This window comes from Taeniopygia guttata, chromosome 1 (genome assembly GCF_048771995.1).
Source record: "Taeniopygia guttata chromosome 1, bTaeGut7.mat, whole genome shotgun sequence".
In the NCBI taxonomy this organism is placed as follows: Eukaryota; Metazoa; Chordata; class Aves; order Passeriformes; family Estrildidae; genus Taeniopygia; species Taeniopygia guttata.
In genome coordinates this window covers 65,742,957-65,765,830 of record NC_133024.1, presented here as the reverse complement: position 1 = coordinate 65,765,830, position 22,874 = coordinate 65,742,957, and the positions used below count along the sequence as shown (strand labels likewise).

Below are 22,874 nucleotides of genomic sequence, written 5' to 3'. Positions count from 1 at the left end.
GGACACTAAATTATTCTTGGACTTGGAAAATTCCAGTAATGCTATATTTTTACAGCAGTATATTCCTGTAACCTAGATCACAATCAAAGGATACATGTAAAGTAATTTTCTTCTGAGGAAAAGATAAATTTAAATTCCTGTTGTAAGGGGTCCAACTGTGCAGTTTCACACTGTCTTAAGGAATAAGGTTCTCCTGATGAAAATTTTCAACAGATTTTTGTCATTGAAATCACTGCACCTAAATATGTCTAACATTTATTTCCATGCTTGCTTTGCTGGATTGTGCCATAAGGCATGCGTTGTACTATTTACGTAAGAAGCAGATCTGAAAAAGAACCACACATCCTTAATCTCTCCTGTATTTTCAGCAAAACAGAGAATTCCTTACTGCTGAGCTCCTTTTTGGTTTTATTTTCAGGAGTATCTTTTCCTTCTGGCTCTCCAACTGTGTTTTTTCCTATCTTAGTTTTCACAGCTATCCCACTAATACTCAGGATACTTCAGTGAGACTCTGTCAAATTTCATTCCTCCATGTGCTCTGTCACTGAATTTAGGAAATCATTGAACTTGACTGCCTGTTAGGGCAGTCACATTTTCATCACTGGATCTTATGCAAACACAGAGAAAGGAATAACTTGATAATGCCACCATCTGACTCATGTACTGGGACTGATAATAACTGCAGCCACATCCTGTAGAATGACCAGTTTGAAAAACATTAAAATAAAGAGAGTTGGCTTTTTCTCCTCCCAAGGATGGCCATGCTAATTTTTATTTTAAAAAGACTTAATCTAAGAAGATGAAATAAACCATGGAAAACAAGGCCAAAGTGGAAAGTTCATCTAATCCACCCCCTGTCAAAACCTGCAGGACTAATATTTACTCTTCCTTAGAGGAATCCTGGATTCAGGACAATTTCTGAGATACACCTGACTAAACAGGTCTGCTTTGGTCTCAAACTGGCTAGGTGGCAAATTTACAGCTCTTTGCTGAAGTTGATGTTTTGATGATGCAGTTCCAGCTCTGTTTTCAGGAGGAGACATTAACTTGAGCACTGTGTGCCTGGAATGCAGTGCTTACTTTTCCAGACCTTGCACTAACTACCTCTGAATTGTCACACCTGTAGCAGAAACCCCATAAACTTCTCCTCTTTTCTTGCAAGCAGTATCTCATATTCCTGCCATGCTGGCATCTCAGCACCATTTGCATCCCTGCTCACAGAAATAGTGCCATTTAATGAAATGCTGCTTCCCATGGTGTGTAAGGGCTGCTGGATGATAACCTCACCTGTAGTGCTCAGATTCGTTAACCCTCACTTCTTCTGATGAATACAAAAGTGCAGATCTCCCCAGACTATCACAGGTTTGTTTGGATCAGAGGTCTGCACAACTGTGAGTTTCAGAAGGCAGAAGAGTGGATTCCAGGAAAGCAAAACCACCAGTGAATGAAAAGCTAAGAATATACTTTGGGCGAAGCATGGAAGAGGCAATTGCCAATTCCTCAAATAACATTGTTTATTTAACAGTATCCTGCTGGGGGGAACTACGTAACTGCAATGACTCTGAGTAACTGTGCGTACTTATGTCATGATAATGTGATGGATAATTGTGAAAGTCTGCTCTCAAGGGGGCAATATTTGTGTCAGGCAAATACTGTCTTCTAAACAGCCTGTGGTTATCCCATACAGTGCACAATGAACAAAAAGTGTGCCTGACCAGCCAGGAGTATGTTCTTCCAAAAAGAAAAATCCTAAATTATAATCTTAGTGATAAATGCCTCTCCAAAACAATATTTCAGAATGAATATTTTTATCAAATACCAGACACTCTCACTACTAATAAATAACCTGAAGAGTACATTCCAATTTAGTATCCGTAAAAATATCACCATTTAGCCCTAAAATCTTTTGCATTTAAAACCTTGTGAATAGTTCCCAAACAATAATGACTGTGTTTCTCTGCTTTGGCAAAGAAAGATATTCAGTCAAATATATACTCACTTATTTATAGCTCTTTGAAAAAAATTGACAGAATCAGAAGAACAAAATGTATATGCATATGTAAATATATATATGTATATATTAAGTCTCTACATTTAGCTGGTGTCTGCAATCCACAGCACTTGTAAAGTAGTAAAAAACCATTAATTAGTATTAATTAATTAATTTTTGTCAAATTATTGTTTTTCTTCGATCTCAGTGCCTGAGCACTGATATTCCCCAATAACTTTCCAAAGCCTCAACGCAGAGACTGCACTCCTCCCCACTGCCAGCTCTTTTCTATTTTCTTTTAGAATACTTGAAGGCTGAGGTAGTAGAACACAAAAAAGATTATATTTAGTCTCTCTTCCAATACAGACAGGCTTTGAAGGAAGGCAATGTAGGCTAATCCCAAAAAAAAGGTTATTTTTTGGAAAATGTTTAAACTTGCACACACTGAGTGTGAGCTTTACCAAAGACACCTTCTGTAGCAGTAAACAGCAGCAGATCTCCTTCCTCACTTAATACCTCACTTTCAGGTTTCAGTTTACAGTCTGTCTTGATAGTTCATCCTATGTGTGATGAACAAAATCCAAACAGAACTTGCAGGGAACTGCATGAAAAAAAAAAATCCTCAAATGTCCTCTACTATTGTTTTCCATTTTTAATGCTAAGGAAGATGTCATTGTGGTCAGACGAGAGAAAAATACAGATGCAAACAGAGTAATTTAGAAAAGTAGTCTTAGAAAAAGCTCTTACTCAAGTGTCTGTCAAGGGGATGAGGTACAATTGTTCTGTTCCATTAATTTTTAATCACATCTGGCAATTGGCCTCAAAAGTCTCCAAGACCTTATGATGCCTCAAAATGAAAAGGGCAAAATGCTCTCCTCCATCATTTTGGAAGACATCAGGGCATCTTCCAAAGCAGCCTAAAGGGCTGAATGCTAAGGGAGCTGCTTGAAGGACAGCAATTAGCCATGAGACCAGTAGCACCAACTCATTTTTATCACATTGATACCATACCCCTAAGGCAAATATTGCTTTCAGGAGATGAAAAAATGAGAAATGACAGCATCACAAATGAGACGCTAGGAATGTTAAGATGGAAGATCCCTAACTGAAATATAATAAATAGCTTTACTCTGGAGTCTTACCTCTATTTATTTAATATTTATTTATTGTTTCATCCATAAATACACAAAATTTGCAAGTTATTTAGATCCATTCTGCCATACACCTTCTCAAGCAATTTTCTACTGGAAAAACTCGCACTAGCCACTAACTAAAATTTTAAATCTTAAACATAGCCAAAATATTTTCCTAAAAAGCTGACTCTGGATTTCCAAATCTGACTTTATCTATTTCTTAAATGTTCTTTAATAAAATGGGCACATAGAGTTGATAATACTTTTTGTAGTTTGCCACTTTTAAAGTAGACTTTAAAGTTGCTTTTTAAGGCAACTTTTTAAAGTTTCAAAGTAGTAGATGACCAAAACTGTCACTACATAGGTGCCATGTACTGATATAATGTTAACCATCTGTGAGCTGTACAGGTACTTACTATGCTTGATAAATTTAGACCAAATTCATCACTGCCTGGGCTGGAAGACATTAGGGATGAACCGGTAGGGTGAGTCCCACATTTTCCTCATGATGGAGAAGCAACTCAGTTGTTGAATTGCTCAACTACAATAATTAATATTTAATTTTTCACTACAAGAATTAAAAACATTAGAGGAAACTTAAAAATATATTCATTTTATATCTTTCTTCACAACACAACTCATAGAGCTTCACCCACTAATTTCTTCATAAGTCTTTTAATTTCTGCATGCATTACAGTATATTTGTACAACTGCTTCTTAAAGAAGTAATATTCATACCATCTGTCTCTCTGGGACACTCTCCTGCCTCCCAAAATAATTTCAGAATTTATTGACTGAAATTTTCAGAATTTTCAGTCAAATCTCACAGGAGGAGCCATGTCTCAAAGGTATTACATTTTAGAAAAGCTGGTGCTGAGCAGAGGAAAGTATACATATTAGCATTCCAGTAAGGGAAAGGCATTTGTGGGGTGACCCACTATGCATGCTGAGAAGCAGCAGACAGTTGGCTGCAGAGTATGCAACATTCTGCATCAGCATCAGTGTCTGTACCACTTCTCTTACGCATATTTAAGGAATGGACGAGAGATCTGGGAAGTGACATGGAGGAGGGAAAGGACTTGTTTCAGTGAGGTGGGGGAAAGGAATCCACATTCGTAGGAAACCAGGCTGCACTGATGTCAGAGCTCAGAAAGCAGAAATTCATTTACAATTCATTTCAATTTTACAATAATGTCTAAGATGGAAATAAAGGTCAATCACTAGTCATTCCTGGGTAATGGGCTGTTGCGATTTTCAGCAGCTCTAGGATGACTCATGCAAGGAACACATCACTGCTGCATTCTTCGCCAGTGTTGCAGGACTGACCACATAACGTCCCCACAGCACAATGTCCTCACACTGCTCTCAGCTCCATCTGTCCCTCCCACTGCTTTCTTCTTTAGAAATTCCAAGAGAAAAAGGTAGTGAGGGGCTGTGTCACTGAGTAGGAGCTCTGCAGCCTACCCCTGCCCTGAGATACATATATATTTGCCTAGGTCCAAAAAATCTCCTAAAAGTAATTTGCAAGAAAGGGCCTTGGAGCATCATATTTCCCAGTCCTACAGATCTACCAAGCTCTGGCATGCATGTCTCTAGAAGAGACAACAAAAATAAGGACATAATCATAGCCATATCAAACCATCAAGCAACCAGCAATTCCCCAAATACACATCAAATCCAACATCTCTGCAGACCCATCCACTGTTTCACAAACAATTTCACAATGAAAGGCTGTACAAAGCCCAAGTTTTATCCATACCAGGCAAAAATATGTAATGCATTCACAAGAACAAAGCATTTACTCAGCATTTTTGTGGTGTGAAGAGACAAATCTGCACAACAGTTGTCATTATTTATATTTCACTAGAAAGCCAAAATCAGAACTTTGCAACAGTCAGTGATGCTCAGATGTTTAATGAAAAACTAGCTGGTGCCCTACAGAGCTTACAGACAGGCAGAAAAGAAAAGGATAAAAAACCAAAAGTGTGGAGACTTACGGATGGTCATCCTACGAAGGGAAGAATTTATCTCTTGAGTTAAATGCAGGAGATGTGAGCTCAACACACTCAGAACAAGTAGAGCCCAGGACTGCCTCTCTCTGAGGGGAGTGCTCTAATTCTTGGGCTATTATGCAAGAGAAAGATAAGTCACATCCATCTTCTAATGAGTAAAACCCAACTGCATGGATGGAGCTGCCAGCATGTATTTCCTATTGTTCCTCTATAATCCCAGTGGAAGAGGTATTTACTTGGATGAGGCAGACTGAATCATCCTTGGGTGGGTGGATGGATGGATGAAGAGGGGGAACAGATCTTCCTCCTCAGATCTTCAGTAAGCAACTGCTGCTCTCCTTAAACTGTATAAGCAGTTGTGACAAATTTACTGGACAATCTGCTTAACCCCAGGTACCTAAATCTTGAATTAAATGGAGTGGCTTTTCCACAAGACACATAATCTTTCTAGCAAATGCCACTGTTTCTTGATTTTTCAGACAAATATCATGGTATTGTTAATTATAGTGGGCCTGACTTTCATCTGGAATAAATTAGTTTTGTTGCTGCCAATGACTGACCTAGAAAATACATGCAAGACTGCAGGATCCTTGCAAGAAAATAAGGCTCTGTGTTAGGTGGGGCATTGTTGCTAGGAAGACCTGTTGCTGAATGTTTTAATCCAAAAGGTTAAAAAACATTATTTTACATTATGGTCTCTTTATTTATCTTACATTATGGACTTAGCATGGCAAACAACCTCCAAAATCGCAATCTAGTAACAGTGCATTTGTCCTTGCTTGCCATCAATGGCAGACTCTTTTATCTTTCTTTTTTTCAAAATTACCCAGAAAAATACAACAGAATAGACCCACGAACCAAGCACTTTTAAAAAAGTAGAACATAATTAAATCTTTACAACAGAGAATAAGAGAGTGTTCATTTTCTCTGACTGTGGACTTGTAATTTCACTGAAGATAAATATTTAGATAGCAACCAATGGGATATTTAATTGTCAGGAACTATTATATTTAAAGAAAGTGCTAGAGATTTTCAGACTTGTTTTCTTATGTGTGTTGACAACCCATTCCCATCATTTACCTTCTGTATGACATCTAAATACAATCACTGCTGTAATTTGTAAATTGTTAATACTAGGACTGTAGGGATGGCTATGCTTTCAGTTGTACACAAAAAAAAAGACAGCTTTTACATCAACATCTGGCTGACCTTCATTACTTTCCCATCCATTATTTGTACTCCTCCTTCTCCTTGGCCTATTTTTTTCTTTTTGTGCCCCTGTCTGATTTCATCCAGGAAGCTGCACACCCTGACTTCTCTTGGCTGGCTCCTGTGATACTCATAAACCATGAGACAAATAAACACAGGGGGAAAGGGCAAAACCAAAGCAGGAGGAGATCTAACAAAGCTAGATATGTTAATCCTCCAGCTGTGCACATAATCATTCCATGGCACCATCTGAACCGAGACACAGCATCCCGTCAAGTCCTTCTATCCTCTCCCCTGCTCAATTTGTGTGAAAATCAAAGTTCTTCAGGTTAGGACCAAAACATCTCATAAACCTGACCAGCACTCGCAGAAATAGGACTGGCAATGGGACAACTGGTTTGCTAAATGATACAGTCCTCTGTTAGGAACTAACCCATAGGTCTGACAAATGCACAGTGGGTAGAATAAGGGTGAAAGAGTTCAATTTCAGGAGCTATTCTCAGTACTATTTACTCTTTGGGATAAGCTTTTCACATTGCATCTTATCTAAGTGTCAAATAAATTCTATATTAATATCTAGTTCAAAGAGATCCTGAGAAGTGTTACTACTTGGAACTTCAGATCTCTGGAGGAAAAGCACCCTGAAGGTATAATAACTGGAATTGCATGGATAGAGTCTCCAGCTGGTTACCAGTGAAGTTACAGATTAGATACCTGGTAACATATGCAACAAAAGAAGTTGAGTAAGAAATGCATGTATCAGTAGAAATGTATTTAATGACTTTATCAACTTGCATTTGTCAAATTCTGCTGGGTTTTAAGTACAGCCACAGAAACACCCCCAAAAGGATCAAAAGAATGTTATTTCTCATATCAGAAAAATAATTCTACTCAGAGAATAAGAAAATGAAACAACTTCTCATGAAGAAAAATGACCTTGTAAGATGATGCAGCTCTGAACCAAATTACATACATCTACTAATCAATAAAATACAGTTGTCAAGGCAACAATGACATGAGAAAGTGAAATACAGAGGTCTGTCTTACATAAACACACACACATACCAATATGTTATGTGAACTTTTGTAATCTAGCAATGACTTCAAGGAAAAATATGTTTTTACAAAAGAACACATATTTTCCCAGGCTTGATAGATTCTTGTGTAAAAGCTTTTATGAGATTTTAGACAAGTTGCATTTTGTTTGGTAGTCTTTGTTCTTGTTTTTTCTTTTTTTAACTGGAAAAGTAATGTTTCAAAAAAACTGCTTTCCGTGAAAATTTATTCTTGCTATAAAAGTGATTTAAAACAGTGACAATTGGATGGAAGTTAAAACTCAATCAAAGCATTTGAATATTGATCCTGAACATAGTTTAGACTAAAAAAAAATTGAATTTGTAGATCCTATCTGTATTATATTATGCAGACTTCAAGGGGCAAACTCTGAGTACAAAGACTAAATAAGAAAGGATTTTCTTTTCACAGGTCTTACAATTCTTATTGTATGTGTTTTTCACCTGCAAGCTCAGTTCTGTTGCCTTATTCAACAACTGTTACAATCTCCGTGATCTGAGTGGAACGAATCAGAGCAGGATGTTATTGAGCATGAATATATGTGATACCAGCTAGCCCCCTCTAATCTCTGATTTTGTGTTTAATTTGAATAGGTCATTAAATTACTTCATAGCTTACCACCAGAACCTCTCAGTACATGTGCAGGCTGCTGGTACAGGCTGTTTCTTTTGCTGTAGATAAATAAAGCCCAGGTGCCCCAGCAATGTTCACAACTTCTTGCCCCTTTTTGCAAAAAACATGGACAATCCCTTCTGGTCACGGGACACCACCTCATGGCTCCCTAAATTACTACTCATGTTTCACCCACCTGTGTGCTCAGCCACCTGGAGCTGGCAGATACTTTCCCAACTTGGATGCCATAGCAACCAGGGCTGAATAATATAGGCAGAACTATAGCTGTCTATTGAATTTGCTCTGGAAGTTTGCGTGGACAATAGAAATGTAATATTAATAAATAATATGGAGCATGACGATGTTTGACTGCTGCCTTAGAGGTCTGCAAGCATGCTCATTATAATTACCAGGCTTTCAAGACTCTATTTTCTGAAAGATGGTTTTCAAACAATTTTTAAAAATGAACTGGTCTAGCTCATTTAGCATCTAAGATCGCTGAAAAACTCCTCTGGAGATATCCCACTGAGATCTGCCTCCTAATTTTCAGTTCAGTTAAAAAATGAAGCTAACTCATTATGCAGCTGTCTGAAATGTTCTTGTAACTGCAAACCCATGTTGTTTTTACAAAGAACTGAGAATATGGGATGGTATTTTCAGGTATGTATAAGCAATTATAGTCCAAACAAAATAGTGTCTTCATTCCTCATTGGGTTAAGTGATGAAAAGACTAACTGCTATGTGTGATTACCTCTATTAATTTGGATGTATAAATTAGACATGTTCCTGCAGGCCTATGGAGATTAAATGCACTACGTAAGTGCTAAATATTAACATGAATCTAAATTTTGAATTCAGTGGCTCAGAAGCACAAGAGAGGTGTACATCGTTGTGCATCTATCAACCATGTTCACATTTGCTTATCTTGTGTACGTATTCTTGCAAACCAAATTAATATATCAGAGCTGCTCATGAAGGTCATTAGCCACTGGTGGAGGGATGTGACAAATTAAACATCTCCTGAACAAATCTTCTAAATCTTCTACCCAGAGAAGTTGTGGATGCCCCATCCCTGGCAGCGCTCCTCACTGGGTAGTGCTGTGAGCAACCTGATCTAGTGGACAGTGTCTCTACCCATGGCAGGAATTTGGAATTAGATAATCTTTAAGGTCCCTTCCAACCCAAACCATTCTATGCATCTATTAGTCTTTTGAACCTGTCTTCTGTGACAAGTGAGGGCCCATCCCCTGCTTTAGGTGTACCAGCTGGGATGCACAGACACAGGAGAGACACAGAAAGAGCAATGCCGCAATGCTATGCTCTGTCATACTGGAAAAGAGGACACAGAGGTTATTTTTGGAACTGGAGTTTAGGTACAGAAATGGGGGCCCTACGGACATGGGCAGCAGAAAGTAGGTGCAGTCTCCAAGTATTTCCCTGAAACTAAACCAGTTGGGAAGATGTTGTCCCTTTTCAATGACCAAAAGTGCTCATGGCTGGCAAAGGACTGCCATTTGCAGGTTTTGTCCCTGCTCAAAGCCTGCATAACAAGTGCTAAAGCACACCGTGCTCCTATTTCCCATAAAGTCACCCCGAAATGGAAAGCGACATGTCACACTGAAAGGGTGAGTTCAGCATCACTTCTCCCAGCAACACTCCATGAAGATGCTCCAGCCATCAACCCCTTTTGCAGGATTGCTGGTTCCCAGGTTCCTTCTGCCTAACTTTGGCTGCACTGGCAGATTTCAAGAACTGAGACACCCTCAATTAGTGATTTCACAAGACCTTCCATTCATTTGCAATTCAGTAGCTCAATTCCAACTTTTAGAGACATCTACCACCCGTTTTACAGAAGCTCCTTCCATCAATCCTTTCCTTTTGTCTATAATGTCCACAGATATAAGAGAAAATTTTATGTGACACAGAGTTATTCTGTTTTACTGAGTCTACTTGCCTTCAAAAGCATCAATAAATCAACAAACCAGAGGTAATTAAGGAACAAAAACAATGCTAAGGGCTTGATTTAAATCCATAAACCCTGGAACATTCAGGACTCAACCTCAGCCCATCCTGTCTGTCCCTGTGCAAAATGTTTAAACAGCAAGTGAGCTTATCTCTTCTAGATGTGTTTGGTGGATGGAAACTGAATTTAATGTACCTTCCCTGTATTACATCAGAACCTTATTATTATTTCAACCTTACAATGACTTAATTAATGTCCAAGCCAAAAAAAAAAAAAAAAAAAAAAAAAAAAAAAAAAAAAAAAGCCTGGGTGGCCTGAATATTATAGCTCCATATTTTTTATGAGGTGACCTTTCTGAATTCAAGAAACCATGTTTGATCACTGGTTTTGGGTGGGAGTTTTGCTTGTGAGGATTATGAGTGCATTATAAGGAAAGGCTACTTGATTTATGCATAATTCTTCTCAGAAGGTACAAAACAAGTAGCTATCAACTTAATGCTACTTAATGCTGAAGGCTTTAAAGGGTCACATAAAGTCATCCTTTTTACGGAACAGCAAACAATCACGATTCTAGGTTAGGGTTATAAATGAGAAAGTAAATCACTTATGCATTGCATTCAGTTGGCCCCCACTCTGAACTCATTTAGCACACAACAGCTTGGCTGTTGCCGTATGTCTTGCGCAGACATTCAGTGGGTGGTTTCATAATGTTACACAGCCTACAGAGTTCCTTTTTTTCTTTTTTTTGTTTAATCTAATTTACTGTTTTTATCAATATCTGATAAGAAAACAAGAGGCAGCTGTAGTTCTACCACCACAAGTTCTACCACGTGTGCTTGTCACGTGCTATATTGCAAAGTACGAATGGACAAAATTTGTTCAAAAATGGGGTAATATGGCAACATGTCTAAAATATGGTCTGAGATATTTTTTTGTAAGAAATTACATGCTCAGGAAGGCACTTTTGTGGTGGCCACATGAAAAATTATTCCATGTAATGAAGAGATTTAAGAGCTGACTAATAAAAATGTAGGGACTGCATGGGCAGCAGAATAAAGAGCTGGAGCCTGACCACACCACCCTACTAATCCTTATGTAAGAGGGATGATTAGGGGCTAAAAGTCCTCAAATATACTCCAAATTACTAGGAGAATGCAGTCCCATTGAATGGAAAAACAAATTGCATCAGCTCAGACCACTCTTTTGCCCTCCTGCCCAAATTCAAGATTAAAGGGAGACACTGGACTTACAGCAGAGCTGTTTACCAGCATTCTCTCTAAAGGAAGAGAGAACCCATCAAGAACCCCATGATAAAGACAGATGAAAAAAAGGAACTCAAGCACTAAATTTGTTCTGGATCATCAGGCAGTTCAATGGCATAACCAAGGAAGGTACCAAGGTATTCCTTCCTCTGGAATCCATGGCACTATCCACTGTCGTCTTGAGTTAGATATACCAAAAGGCAGGAAATGTTCAAACTAAATTAATGAAGAGAAGAAGCAGCTATGCCTCTGTGAGGATGCCGACAAGGAACTATTCTGTGGGAGGATAACCAAAACACAGTGTCTGAGAAGGAAGTGAAGGAAATTAAGAAAATAGAAAAGGTTACAACTAATCTAAATTTCTGTAAACATACAAATCAAAATCAGAGGTCAACACATGAGTAAAATTAAAATGTCGGATAGCCATAAGAACATCCTCAAAACACAGAGACAGAAAATGAGTGCACATCAAGATGACATGAGGAGGAGTGAGACTGAAGTACCTAAGTAGGCTGAATGATAGTGCATGGCAGGATGCTGCCCAGAAGAGAGGTGATGCTGAGTTTATTCTTAGGATACTGTTCAAACACAGTGCCTAACTGCTCCTACTGCACTGATAAAAATATTTGGTAAATACAGGAAACTTCCTCAGCAGTTAGGGTACATTACAAAATTTTCTCTCTCTTTCTTTCTTTCTTTCTTTCTTTCTTTCTTTCTTTCTTTCTTTCTTTCTTTCTTTCTTTCTTTCTTTCTTTCTTTCTTTCTTTCTTTCTTTCTTTCTTTCTTTCTTTCTTTCTTTCTTTCTTTCTTTCTTTCTTTCTTTTTCTTTCTTTCTTTCTTTCTTTCTTTCTTTCTTTCTTTCTTTCTTTCTTTCTTTCTTTCTTTCTTTCTTTCTTTCTTCTCTCTTTCTCTCTTTCTTTCTCTCTTACTTTCTCTCTCTCTCTCTTTCTTTCTTTCTTTTCTTTTTCTTTCTTTCTCTCCTCTTTTTCTTTTTTTCTCTCTCTCTTTCTCTCTCTTTTTCTCTCTGTCAATGAAAAATGTCTTGTCTGTACTAAGTAGTTATGTCTGGGAAACTGAATGTGATGGGGGCCACACAATAATTTTTCCTTTCCCCAAGTTTGTTATGTAATCCTGCATTGGTATTGTAATCATTAGTAGAGGACCCTGTGAAGAGCCTAAAGGGTACCAAATGAAGTAGTATTGTTAACTGAAAAATCCATTTTCCCTTCCATTTTTGTCAACACAGTAGCAGTGCACTTACTGACTAAAAAACATATCCCCTACCCTTTCGTTTCATCATATGAAAATCTTGGCACTCATTCCCTGCAACATGAAAGCAAATGCCTGTAGACATGCCTGGTATATAACAAGTGCCTGTCATGCTGTGATGTGAGATGAATTGATTTGAAGGCAAACACCTTGACAGACAGGCCATCAGAGCACATGCAAAAATAACAGAGAGATAAATGAATAACACTGATGTACAGCATATCCCTGTGCTTGGCAAGCTCTTTATTCCATATAAATTTAAAAAATTGCCAGAATTGAAGCTATTTTAGCAACAAACATCAGAAAAACCAGTATCATCACCCTAGCATACTAATCTCTTGTGCTAAAGAGGGACAAGCTGTTTTTGCAAGCCTCACACACTGAAAACAGACTTTCTCCCAAACCTTTCACAAAGTCTTTCCTCCCTCTTCAGTAACAGCACACACTATCAGCCAAGCTTTTGGCAGGTTACAAACCTCTGCAAATCATAATTTCCAAAATGTGCCTGGCACTAGTGGAAGCACAACTTGCTACACTCAGCTTGCTGAGACCCAGAAAAAAGCAGTGAGCCTCTGGCTGTGTGCAGTAGCAGATGCAGCAGTAAGACACATCCAGCATGGTCCCTTCAAAAGGTGCCAATAACCCCAACCAGAACAGGATGTCAGGATAATGCAAAGAATTCACTTTTTGCCCCAGTTGTCCCTGCCATCAGTCACTGTGACCCCTCCTCCTAAGTAAATGAAATCAATCAGCAGGGATTTCTGTAAAATACATAAAACAGTCATCTTCCAGACTCTACCAGAAGATAAATGGTTCCAGACATTGGACTGCAGCCATTTTCCCACACATGCTACAGTGTTTTGTCATCCATATTGGGCCATAATAGTGAGTGGGTTTTACTTTTTTTTTTTCTCAGTCAGCAGCCAATGTTTCTGCTTCTAACTCGTACACTAAAACCACAGCAACAAGAGTAATTTTTCTGTACAATTTGTAATAGAACAGTTTCACTCCCAATCAGACGTCTGGGGTCTTGTACAGAACTTTGACACTTCTGCGACAGATAATATCATCTTATCGCTCTCAGCTGGAGCTCCACAAACCTTTTTAGGATTAAAGCATATCACCCCAAATACAAGCCACTGAAGTGAAACAAGCATGAAATTATGAGCAATACAAACCTTATCTGAAAACCTGCTAACAAGAAATAATATGATTGCTTACAATATCTCATGCTGGCTTTTGTGCTAATTTCAAAGAAGGATACAAGTATACGACAAAAGATGCATCACAGTGTGAGTTTTCAATTAATTTTAACATATTTTCAAGCAAGTCCTTAATAATCTGTTAACATAAAATGCACTTTGGAAAGAACCATGGGGCTTTTTCATTACCAAGAAATGTGCAACCAAATTCTATCCTTAATTAAATCAGGAGTAATTTTATTAACAACAGTAGACTTAAACCTGACTTACATCAGTGTAACTGAGGGTAGGATTTAGCCCCGGGGTGTTTATACACTGTAGTTCCAGTTAGTTTAGATCTATTTGGGTGGGAACTCCTTTCCCCTTTCCAGAAAAAATATTCTTGCCTACCCTATTTCACCTCACAGCTGGGGCCAAAACAGCCTTTTCTTCTGAGATACTTTATTGAAAGGTTACAAATAAATCTTATCCTCGATAGGAGGTGACCTTATTAAACAAAAAAAACACCCTCTGAAGTAAGGGACACCAGCAGCTTTAAAGTTTGTTGACAAGTTTTGAAACACGCCACCTCAAACAGATAAGCTTATTTACATCTTACAAATAAATAAAAAGTTTAAATAAAAGCTATTTAATACAGGAGCTACTTATGTCTGTTTTCAAAGCTGAAAAGCCCTTTCAAACAGTATTAGCTGTTGTATTAAACATCCCTGTTCCAGTATAGAAACTTACTGTCCACAGATATCCTTGGGCTCCACTGCACCTCTGAACCAAAATCACTTTCTTCTTTACTTCATTTTCTGCTCTCTTGAGATCAGATTCCCAGTTCCTGACAGATGGCTCCTCTGTCACTGAGCTCTGTTTCCGCCTCCTTATCGCTGCCAGCTAATACTTCCACGATGCTTAGCTGTTGTCTGCAGAGCTGTGCTCTACATAATTTCTACTCTGATCAATGCTCCGCTTGGTTTTAGGTTGTTCCTAGTCCCGCCTCCTGCTCTTGAAGAAACGAAAACTCACAGCTGGATTTTCTATAAATCATCCCTTTTAAGAGTGGCTGGGCAAGTATGGCAAATACTACAGCTAAGACCTGCTGCTCTATTTGAAACTTCAAAAACAATTCCTCATCTTAATGATGCACACATGAAAGTTAATCATGTACTAAAATCACTAATACTGAAAAATAGTGGCCAGATAATTGTGACCTTCAGGGCTTAGATGCTGATTAATGTAATACAAAACTCCTTTCTGTTCCAGGAGGGGAATATGGTAAAACCTACTGCCTCAGTGAAATGCTTTATAAAACACCGTGCTTTGAACAGGAGCTTGTCATTCTTATAAAGATAAATTTACATTTGCAATGCAGAGCTTTCTGACAGACCAGCCCAGTGTACATACTGTTTAGGCTAGGAGCCCTACACTTGAAAGAGACTTTACCATCACAGCAACTCTTCTGAAGTGTGGGCAGGAAATACCTTTATTTTCTGCACAGCACTAAGTGCACTACACAGCGCTGAGCTCATTACCATGTTTAACAAAGCATGGAGTATAAAAGCAAGGTGGCACCATAAAACAGCACTACGAACTTTGTTCTCACAAAAACAGCAAAACAGAGCTGAGTTTCTGTAAACTGTTAATTGTTCTAATCCTCCACCTTCCAGATCTTCTTAAGAAACTGTGCTGTGGAAATGAAAAATGACTGGACAAATCTGAATACAGTCTGAACGGGCTGTGAAATCCTGTTTTTTTCTCTTGAATTTTCTATGGTGAGAGCTGCATCCCAGCTAAAGTGTTGTCAGTGTCAGAGCTAAAACCAACTCCTTCCTTACTAACAGCTGCCTGTGTCCTGGGGGCCCATGAGTTCCCCTGACTGCTGCCCACACTGAAGAGCAACTGAGCTGCTGCTGGAGTCTTGATGAAGAGCTCCTCAGGTTTCCAATCAGGGAAGTGTGCAAGAGCAGCATGTGCCAACAGCAACTTCTCCCCAAGTGTGCCACTCAACCCTCAGCAAGCTGGGACCCGTGGGCTTCTCCTGCCAGCTGCTGGAGCTGAACTATTGCATCACTGGTCTTCTATGAGTGGATGTCCTCCCTTTTTGAGTCTTGTCTATCCTACCCTACAGTGTTCCAAAAATGCAGTGGAAAAACACCAAACAAAGCACTTTCGTCTGTTTATTCCAACTCTCTAATCACTTCATTACATGCACAACAATTCTCCCATGTTCAGTTTTTCCACATGATAGATGAATCTCTGGGCTTCTGTCAGATCCAATTTGACTGTCTTTTTTCCCTAAGCTGAAGATCTCCTCTGTTTATTCTGGGGCTGGTCAGCCTTTCTGCTCATCCCCATAGGTACTGCTGCTCCCATAAGTACTGCAGCCAGCCCTTTTGTTCACCTGATAGAAGCTGATGTCACAGGACCCAAGCTCAAGCTTTGCTCCCAGTCCATGACTGATACTGTTGAAAATATTATCACTTTCTTTGCTTTCAGTTCTGCAGACAGTAAAGTGAGGACAGTCACTTGCCACCTTGTGATCTCCACCACCATGGCATGAGTGACCTGCACACAAGAATTCAGAACAACCACACCAGACTAATTTCCATATGGTTACTAGCCTGGCAGCCCAGGAGAAAGCAGTATGGATTAAGTAGCCAGGAATGCTCTGAGCCAAGGACAACACCACTGTGATGAGCTACTACTCTTTTAACCAGCAGCCACAAGACAAGGTCCTGGGCCCCTGTCCAAGCTGCGACTCAGATCTGAAGTGCTGCAATGACAGTGCTCTCCTGTAGATGCACTGGTGGATCAGTGCCAGTAATTTGATGATGGAGAGTGAAATGAGCGTGGGTAGAGCACTATCCCTGCACCCAATCCAAATATGTAATGGTAAATATAGCAAATCTGCTTTCCAGGTGCTGTGGCACATTCAGTACTTATCAGATGTCAAAAAACCCCACATAACTGATTAAAATTACTTGTTTGACCTTTAAAGTGTACTTGAAAATCCATAAATGAGACCCATCAGTAGTACATATCCAGTTGACTAATAGAATTTTGAATCGCTAGCTAAGGTTTCCAAAGAGATTAAATACTCAATAAAACGGTATGACATGCACTATAAGATTAAAATCTTCCAAGGACTTTTATAGAGCATTTTGTGTAATGTCTGGAGTAATGTTTATGGTACAGAGGGCAAGATTTGCTCTTTCTCTGCCTTGAGATTGCTGATCATCACCTGAACAACAAGAAAATGTTTGCTGCAGGTGGAAATAAATATATTTATTATACATTGTCCTCCATGTGGTTTAGCTCCAGAAAGTGCACGGAGTTCTTTGGGGGTGAAAGGGAAGATCTGCTGTTACCACTAGTAAGTGTTCAGTTCACAGGCTCAAATTAGAGTAAATCCCCAATAAGGCAGCAAAATGTGGTAGCATAGATGATGTTTTATCAGGACTTTTTCTCTCTGCAAATCTTTTATTGGGTCACACTACTTTCTAATTTTGAACCAAGTCCTGCAGCAGTCCAGTATGGCTGAACCCAAGACCATGGAGCAAGCTCAGGTTCCAGGAAACAATCCCCTGCATTGCTGGTCCCTGTTCTGGACCACTTCTACCAGCTTCTTCCTAAGCAGTGTGAACATGAGTCAGCCTGTGTTCCCTGGCTGCGGGATCCCTCATTGTCCCTTTTTTGGTAGTACCGATGTTGTCCCAGGGATGAAGGACAGCAGGATAGTTCCTCCTGTCACTGTTGTGCAGCCCTCACTTCCCCCTCACCAGGAAATGGTTGTGAGTTTTGCTGAGACCTTACTGATTTCAGTTCCCCATAACTGCACTGGGAAGGGGAAGGAGAAGGAATAAATAACTTTCCATTTCCCTCCAGTGACTTGTAACTCGAAGAGCTCAGATTTCTCCATGCAACCAGGATAGCTGCACCGGCTTGGCCCTGAACTCTTTTTGGGAATTGTATATATTTAATATGTCAAGCCTTCTACCCTGAGTTTGTCTGGTGAAAACTTTTAACAGTGCCTATAATGTGGTAAATAGAATTATTAAAAACCTCGCCCTTTTGTATCTTAAAACTCCAAGGTATTCAAGAACACATGATTTCTTACTGTCAGATTTTGCTTTGCTAAGACAGAACGCATGAGACACTAGACAGATGTGGGAAAGTCTTGAGTCCTTTGAGAAGAAACAACAAGTATGAGGACACTGATAGAAAGGTGAGCAAGATGAAGATGCTTATCTATGAAGACGAGCATTTGTGTCTGCCTACAGATCCTCTGCACCACTTCTCTGCAGCTTTCCTTCTCTGATAGTCTAAACATCCCTTTTCAGCTGAAACTTCTCCACAGCTGTGCTACACTTGGGTCCTCCAGCTCAAGTTCTCCTCATTAGTTTTTACCATCCAGTTGAAGGCCAGGAGATCTTTGGATCCTGGAGAAAACAGTACAGCCCTGTTTCAGTCTCCTTTGATAAAACAAGCCACTTCCCCTCTAACAGCTTTTCCGAATCCCCTGATGCCAGCTGAGTGGGGGCTGGATCACAGGGAATGATAACTGAGTGCAGCATTGCAAATGTGCCCCTCTGTGCCATGTACTCACCTGTCCCATGGGAATACACTGCCAGACAGACCCAATGGCCAGGCTGCACTGCCAGCCCACATTTTCGGAGTGACTTGCAATTATTCTCCAGTCTGCAAATGTACTCAAGCCTTTGATCTCCTCTGTTGCTCCTAACTGCCAGCCTTCCAGATTTTGCCAGCATTTCCTGCTACTGTTCCCTAATCATGCTACCACTGATAACCACGGTACAACTGCAAACCGAGCTGCCTGCAGAGGAAGGGCACATGGAGCCAGTGCCCCACTGTATGACCCCTTCCTTTCATCCCACTTTCTTATTGTGTGTCCTCTGCTAATCCTGGCAGATTCTGGAGGAGGACTTGAGGCAAAGGTTTTACTTTGTGCTGCCAGGAATGGACGAACCCTGTTTTCAGGTTTCACTTAGAAACACACTCATATTTTCTCCTAAAGATGATGGAATTTGTTCAGTTATGGAGATGAGGGAACATAAAGTGCTGCATCACTTTCAGCAAGAAGACAAGGGGGAAAGGAAAAATAATACTGGGTTATTACTATTTGATACTCTGAATCAAAATTGATTTTTTTGAGGCAAAAAAAAAAAAAAAAAAGCAAATTGAAATCTTCCTATCTAAAACAGAAAACTGTAATAACAACATGTTGACTGGGGGATTTTCTCCTGGACAGCTTTCATGCAGCAGATACTCCTACCTCTGACTGCCATTTCCCAAAGAGATCCTGAACTATTTGTCATTCATTTAGTATTGTGGTTGTTATGTAAAGTAGGACAGTTGTGCTATCTTCCCCTGATGAGAAAGCCATACACTTTTGCATTTTAAATCAAACACATTCTTTGAAGAATCAAAGTATTCATTACCTAACTTATTTTTCAGAAAAACTCTCTCATTTACACTTGGTCCTCATTTAGTCTTTCTTCTGCTGGAAAATCTCTGGAGTTAACATGGCATATCTCTGTGTCACATGTGTTCCCTTTTAATAGCCAATATAAATGTTTTTCAGCTCTGGACTCTACAGCTTGAGTCTCACTTATGAAAGCCAAGCAGAGCCTTTCTGCTTTACTCATCACGCGACCAAAGGATTGCTGATCTCCCGCTTGTCTACTGGCAAAGCCAGGGCTCACAGTGCCCAGCCCAACACCATTCCGTTTGGTTTGACCAAACTGGTCAGCTGATAAACTCCAATCAGATTCCAAACACTCTTCAGCAAACTCTTCTTCCCTTCCCAAGGACTAGCAGTGCCACGCTCAGTTCAATGGCAAATCTCCCTCGCCTCAGTGCTCCGGCAGGCTGGGCCTGGTCAGCGTGGCTGTACGTTCCCATTAAGGGGACGCTGTGTGACAAGGCATCTCAATGGTCCCAAAAATGGCACTTGCCATGCTTCAATGACAGCAAGCCCCGCTTAACATGAGGTTCACTTTGTGGATGACAGAGGCACAGTATTTCCTTAGTATATTAAAATACTTCAAAGAGTTCAGAAATAAAAATTATTGGAATTGCTGCATGAGTCAAAATTTAAGAAGTTGATATTAAAATATAAATTACTGGCTTGCTTCAAGGGAGGAAAAAAAAAATCCTTGTTTTCAGCAGAAAGTTAATTGGGTGTCCTGAAAATCAGTAATTAAAAACATCATTAGTAGACAATAATCATCTGCAGTGCTAGTTTCCTTCTGTACATAAAAGGCTTTAAAATGACAGAGTAAGAGAGAAAAGTTCGGCATCAGCATTTGCCGCAAGACCCAATGCAACCGGGGGCTGACCCAGCATCCCTTATGCAGGGAATTGAGAGCTAGAAAAGATATTTTTGTTGCTGTGAATAAAAGTTGGATTTCTGAATCTGTATCCCTGAACCATTTAAAATTAACTTGTTTACAGACAAACCTGAAATGTCATCCTGAGGGACAGCACCACCATTGCTATCATCCCCCATGCACATGTCAGAGAGAAGTGCCACCACCCGGGGCAGAAAATGCAGTCACTCTTTGCTGTGTAGCAACACAAGGCTGGAGGCAAAGAATACGGTTTCCAAATTAAACAGCAGGAGTAATTTCTGCCAACAGGATGTAATTACTCCTCTTGTAAAAGAGCTGTGGAACACTTAATGGTTTCGAGCACTAATACATATGGAAACAGAGTGTTCCACAAATACCCAGCCAAGTGCTAGAGCACCACTGGCTTGGGGAGCAGTAAAAGGCTGAGAACACATCCTGTACTGCCTAAGACTTCAAGGGCCTCCTTCCAAATGCTGCTCTTGTGGGACTACTGAAGTTTCTGTAACAGGTATGGTCACTGCCCAGGGTGAAATTTCTTGTCTCTCACAGTAGCTGTAGTTACGACAGCTGACTGTGTCGCAGCACTGAGTATAGATTAATCATCATCAAATTCAATGCCAGGTCTGTGACTACTTCAGGTTATTTATCTGACTTAAGACTGTTATCTACCCAAGCATCTCTTTATGAGCAAGCAGGATCTGAGACTGTCATATAGATCAAGATAATTTCATAGGATATATGGAATCTCAAAGTTGATGTGCTACTGATACTAATTTTCTTAAGGCCTGACCAAAATACATTTGCAGATCAGAAATAAATAACAGCATCTAAATGCAGACATTTTAAAATTATGGCCAAAATATTCCCAGCATGTAAGGCCTAAATCCTTCACTCAACAAATACAATAAAGTGTTAACAAATAAAACAAATAAAATTTGTTGAGTGAAGGATGTTAGGCCTTAAATACACTGTGGCGACTCAGCTCCTACATTTACATGCAAAAATTCATAGCCATACTTAGGAAATCAGACAAGCAGAGCTCTCCACAAAGTAGCTCTCCTGGTACAAGTTTTTTACTACCTTTACTAATGCAGACTGGAGCTTGGGAGGAAACAAATGTCCCAGCACCTCCTCTTTCATTTCCACTGAAAATAATGAAGTTTTCACAAGACATCCATATACATAAGACCTCCTGCAACAAAACCAGCTCCACTCACACCTCTCACAGAGTATTATGCATTTCCCAGAGATTTTAAGGTGGGATTTGTTAAAATTAAGAACAGTACTTATCACAGGAGAAAATTGTCCATAACCAAGAAAAAAAGACAAAGTTTTCTGCACATCCCTGCCTCAAACATCAGGAGAAAAAATGCTTACATGCTGGCAACTCATCTGAGGAACCGCTCTGAAGCTTAATAGGCTATAATCAAGACAGCAGAGGTTTATTTTGAACAATCACTTAGGGGAATGGGCATGAATTCTCCTTGTTAACGATGCCCCTCAGTGTGTGATTCTCTTATCCTCTAACTGACTGAAGAGAAAGCAAATGAGTCTGGTTGGTGACTATTTCATGATATAAAATTTATTTTTTAAACATGCAAAGATTCTTTTTGAGCAAAACTCAGCATAACTGAGGTATGAAACACTGTCTTCCTGACCTTTCAGAAATCCAAAAAATCGGACTTTGGTTCTTTGGTCAGTTATGCTATTGACAAATTCATTTTCTTTCAACGACATAAGCAGAAAAAACTTCACTAATCATATTTCTATTACCATGATCCTTCACATCTTTTAGCATGATTTACAGAGGGGGGAAAATGAAAGAAAAACAAAAACTGGCAGTACATTATGCAGCTTTGGGCAAAGAAGATGATGGATTCTCCCAAAGTAATTTCCTGCAAAGTGAGATTTGATATAAAGATCTTGATTATGTATGTCAGTGCTGGGAAGGTACCCAGACATGTGAGACTATCATTTACAACCAATGCAGCCAAGGCAGAGGCCACTACTGGGTTTTAGAAATGAAGAGCATTAGTACAAGGGATCAGAAAGAAAGGATTTTTCAGAAGAGTTGGAGACAGCAATATTTGATTTAACTTACAATACACTACTACCTCCTAAGATGGTCCCAATTAGACCTATTTCTGCATACCACATTTGGCGAATGATGCCCACACTTGGTCTTGTCCTTCTCTAACTCTCTTGGCAAAAGCAACAAAGACTTCCTAGCACTAAAAGGCCACACTGCGGTTTTGTTTACAAAAATCACTTCTAGGAAAAAAGAGAGGGTAAAAAAAACCTCTGTGAAATACTCTGTTTCCAAGGACAAAGCAGAATGGTTCCATGTGAGTCATTTTCAGTCTTTTCAGGCTTGGCATTTGTGGTATGAACTCAGAAAAGTCATTACCAGTAATTCTGTCATTTCAAGTGTTTGCAACACATGAGAAATAAGTGCTTCCAAAATGAAAATCCCATCCTAACCACTTCAGTAACATTTAGAGATCAACTTCCTACAACTTCAACCTAAATCCATCTTACTATATTTAAAAAATATTTTTGGATGCTCTAAGTAAACCAAGGCATTCAACCTGAGACTTGAGAAAGAGATTTTCAAACAAAAATGTTGCAAGAAGCAAGCCATGATTAAGGAGACAACACATTTCCACTTGTTCACTTGAAGCACTGCTTGTTGGATTAACCCAAAGTGAGCCTGCAGTCCAGCCATATCTTTTCTCCTATCTTTAATACAGCCAAGCAAAAACAAAGAAAAGAAAACGTATCACATGTGC

At 39.5% G+C, this 22,874-nt stretch overlaps 1 protein-coding gene across 11 annotated transcripts in view; it reads right to left on the bottom strand.

Moving 5' to 3' along the window:
* STARD13 (StAR related lipid transfer domain containing 13) overlaps positions 1 to 22,874 on the bottom strand; it is a 286,809-nt gene that overhangs the window by 57,756 nt on the left and 206,179 nt on the right. The window contains exon 1 of one of the 11 annotated variants that reach the window (XM_012569805.5): positions 14,456 to 18,882. The exons of 9 other annotated variants lie outside the window; for them this stretch is intronic. Coding sequence is in view for 1 of the 2 variants with exons in the window: in XM_030274297.4 (XP_030130157.3) it covers positions 5,121 to 5,130 (10 nt within the window). In the remaining variant the exon portion in view is untranslated. Of the gene's footprint in view, positions 1 to 5,120; positions 10,212 to 14,455; positions 18,883 to 22,874 lie in introns of those variants that run through there. One more of the 11 variants, XM_030274297.4, reaches the window with a different exon arrangement.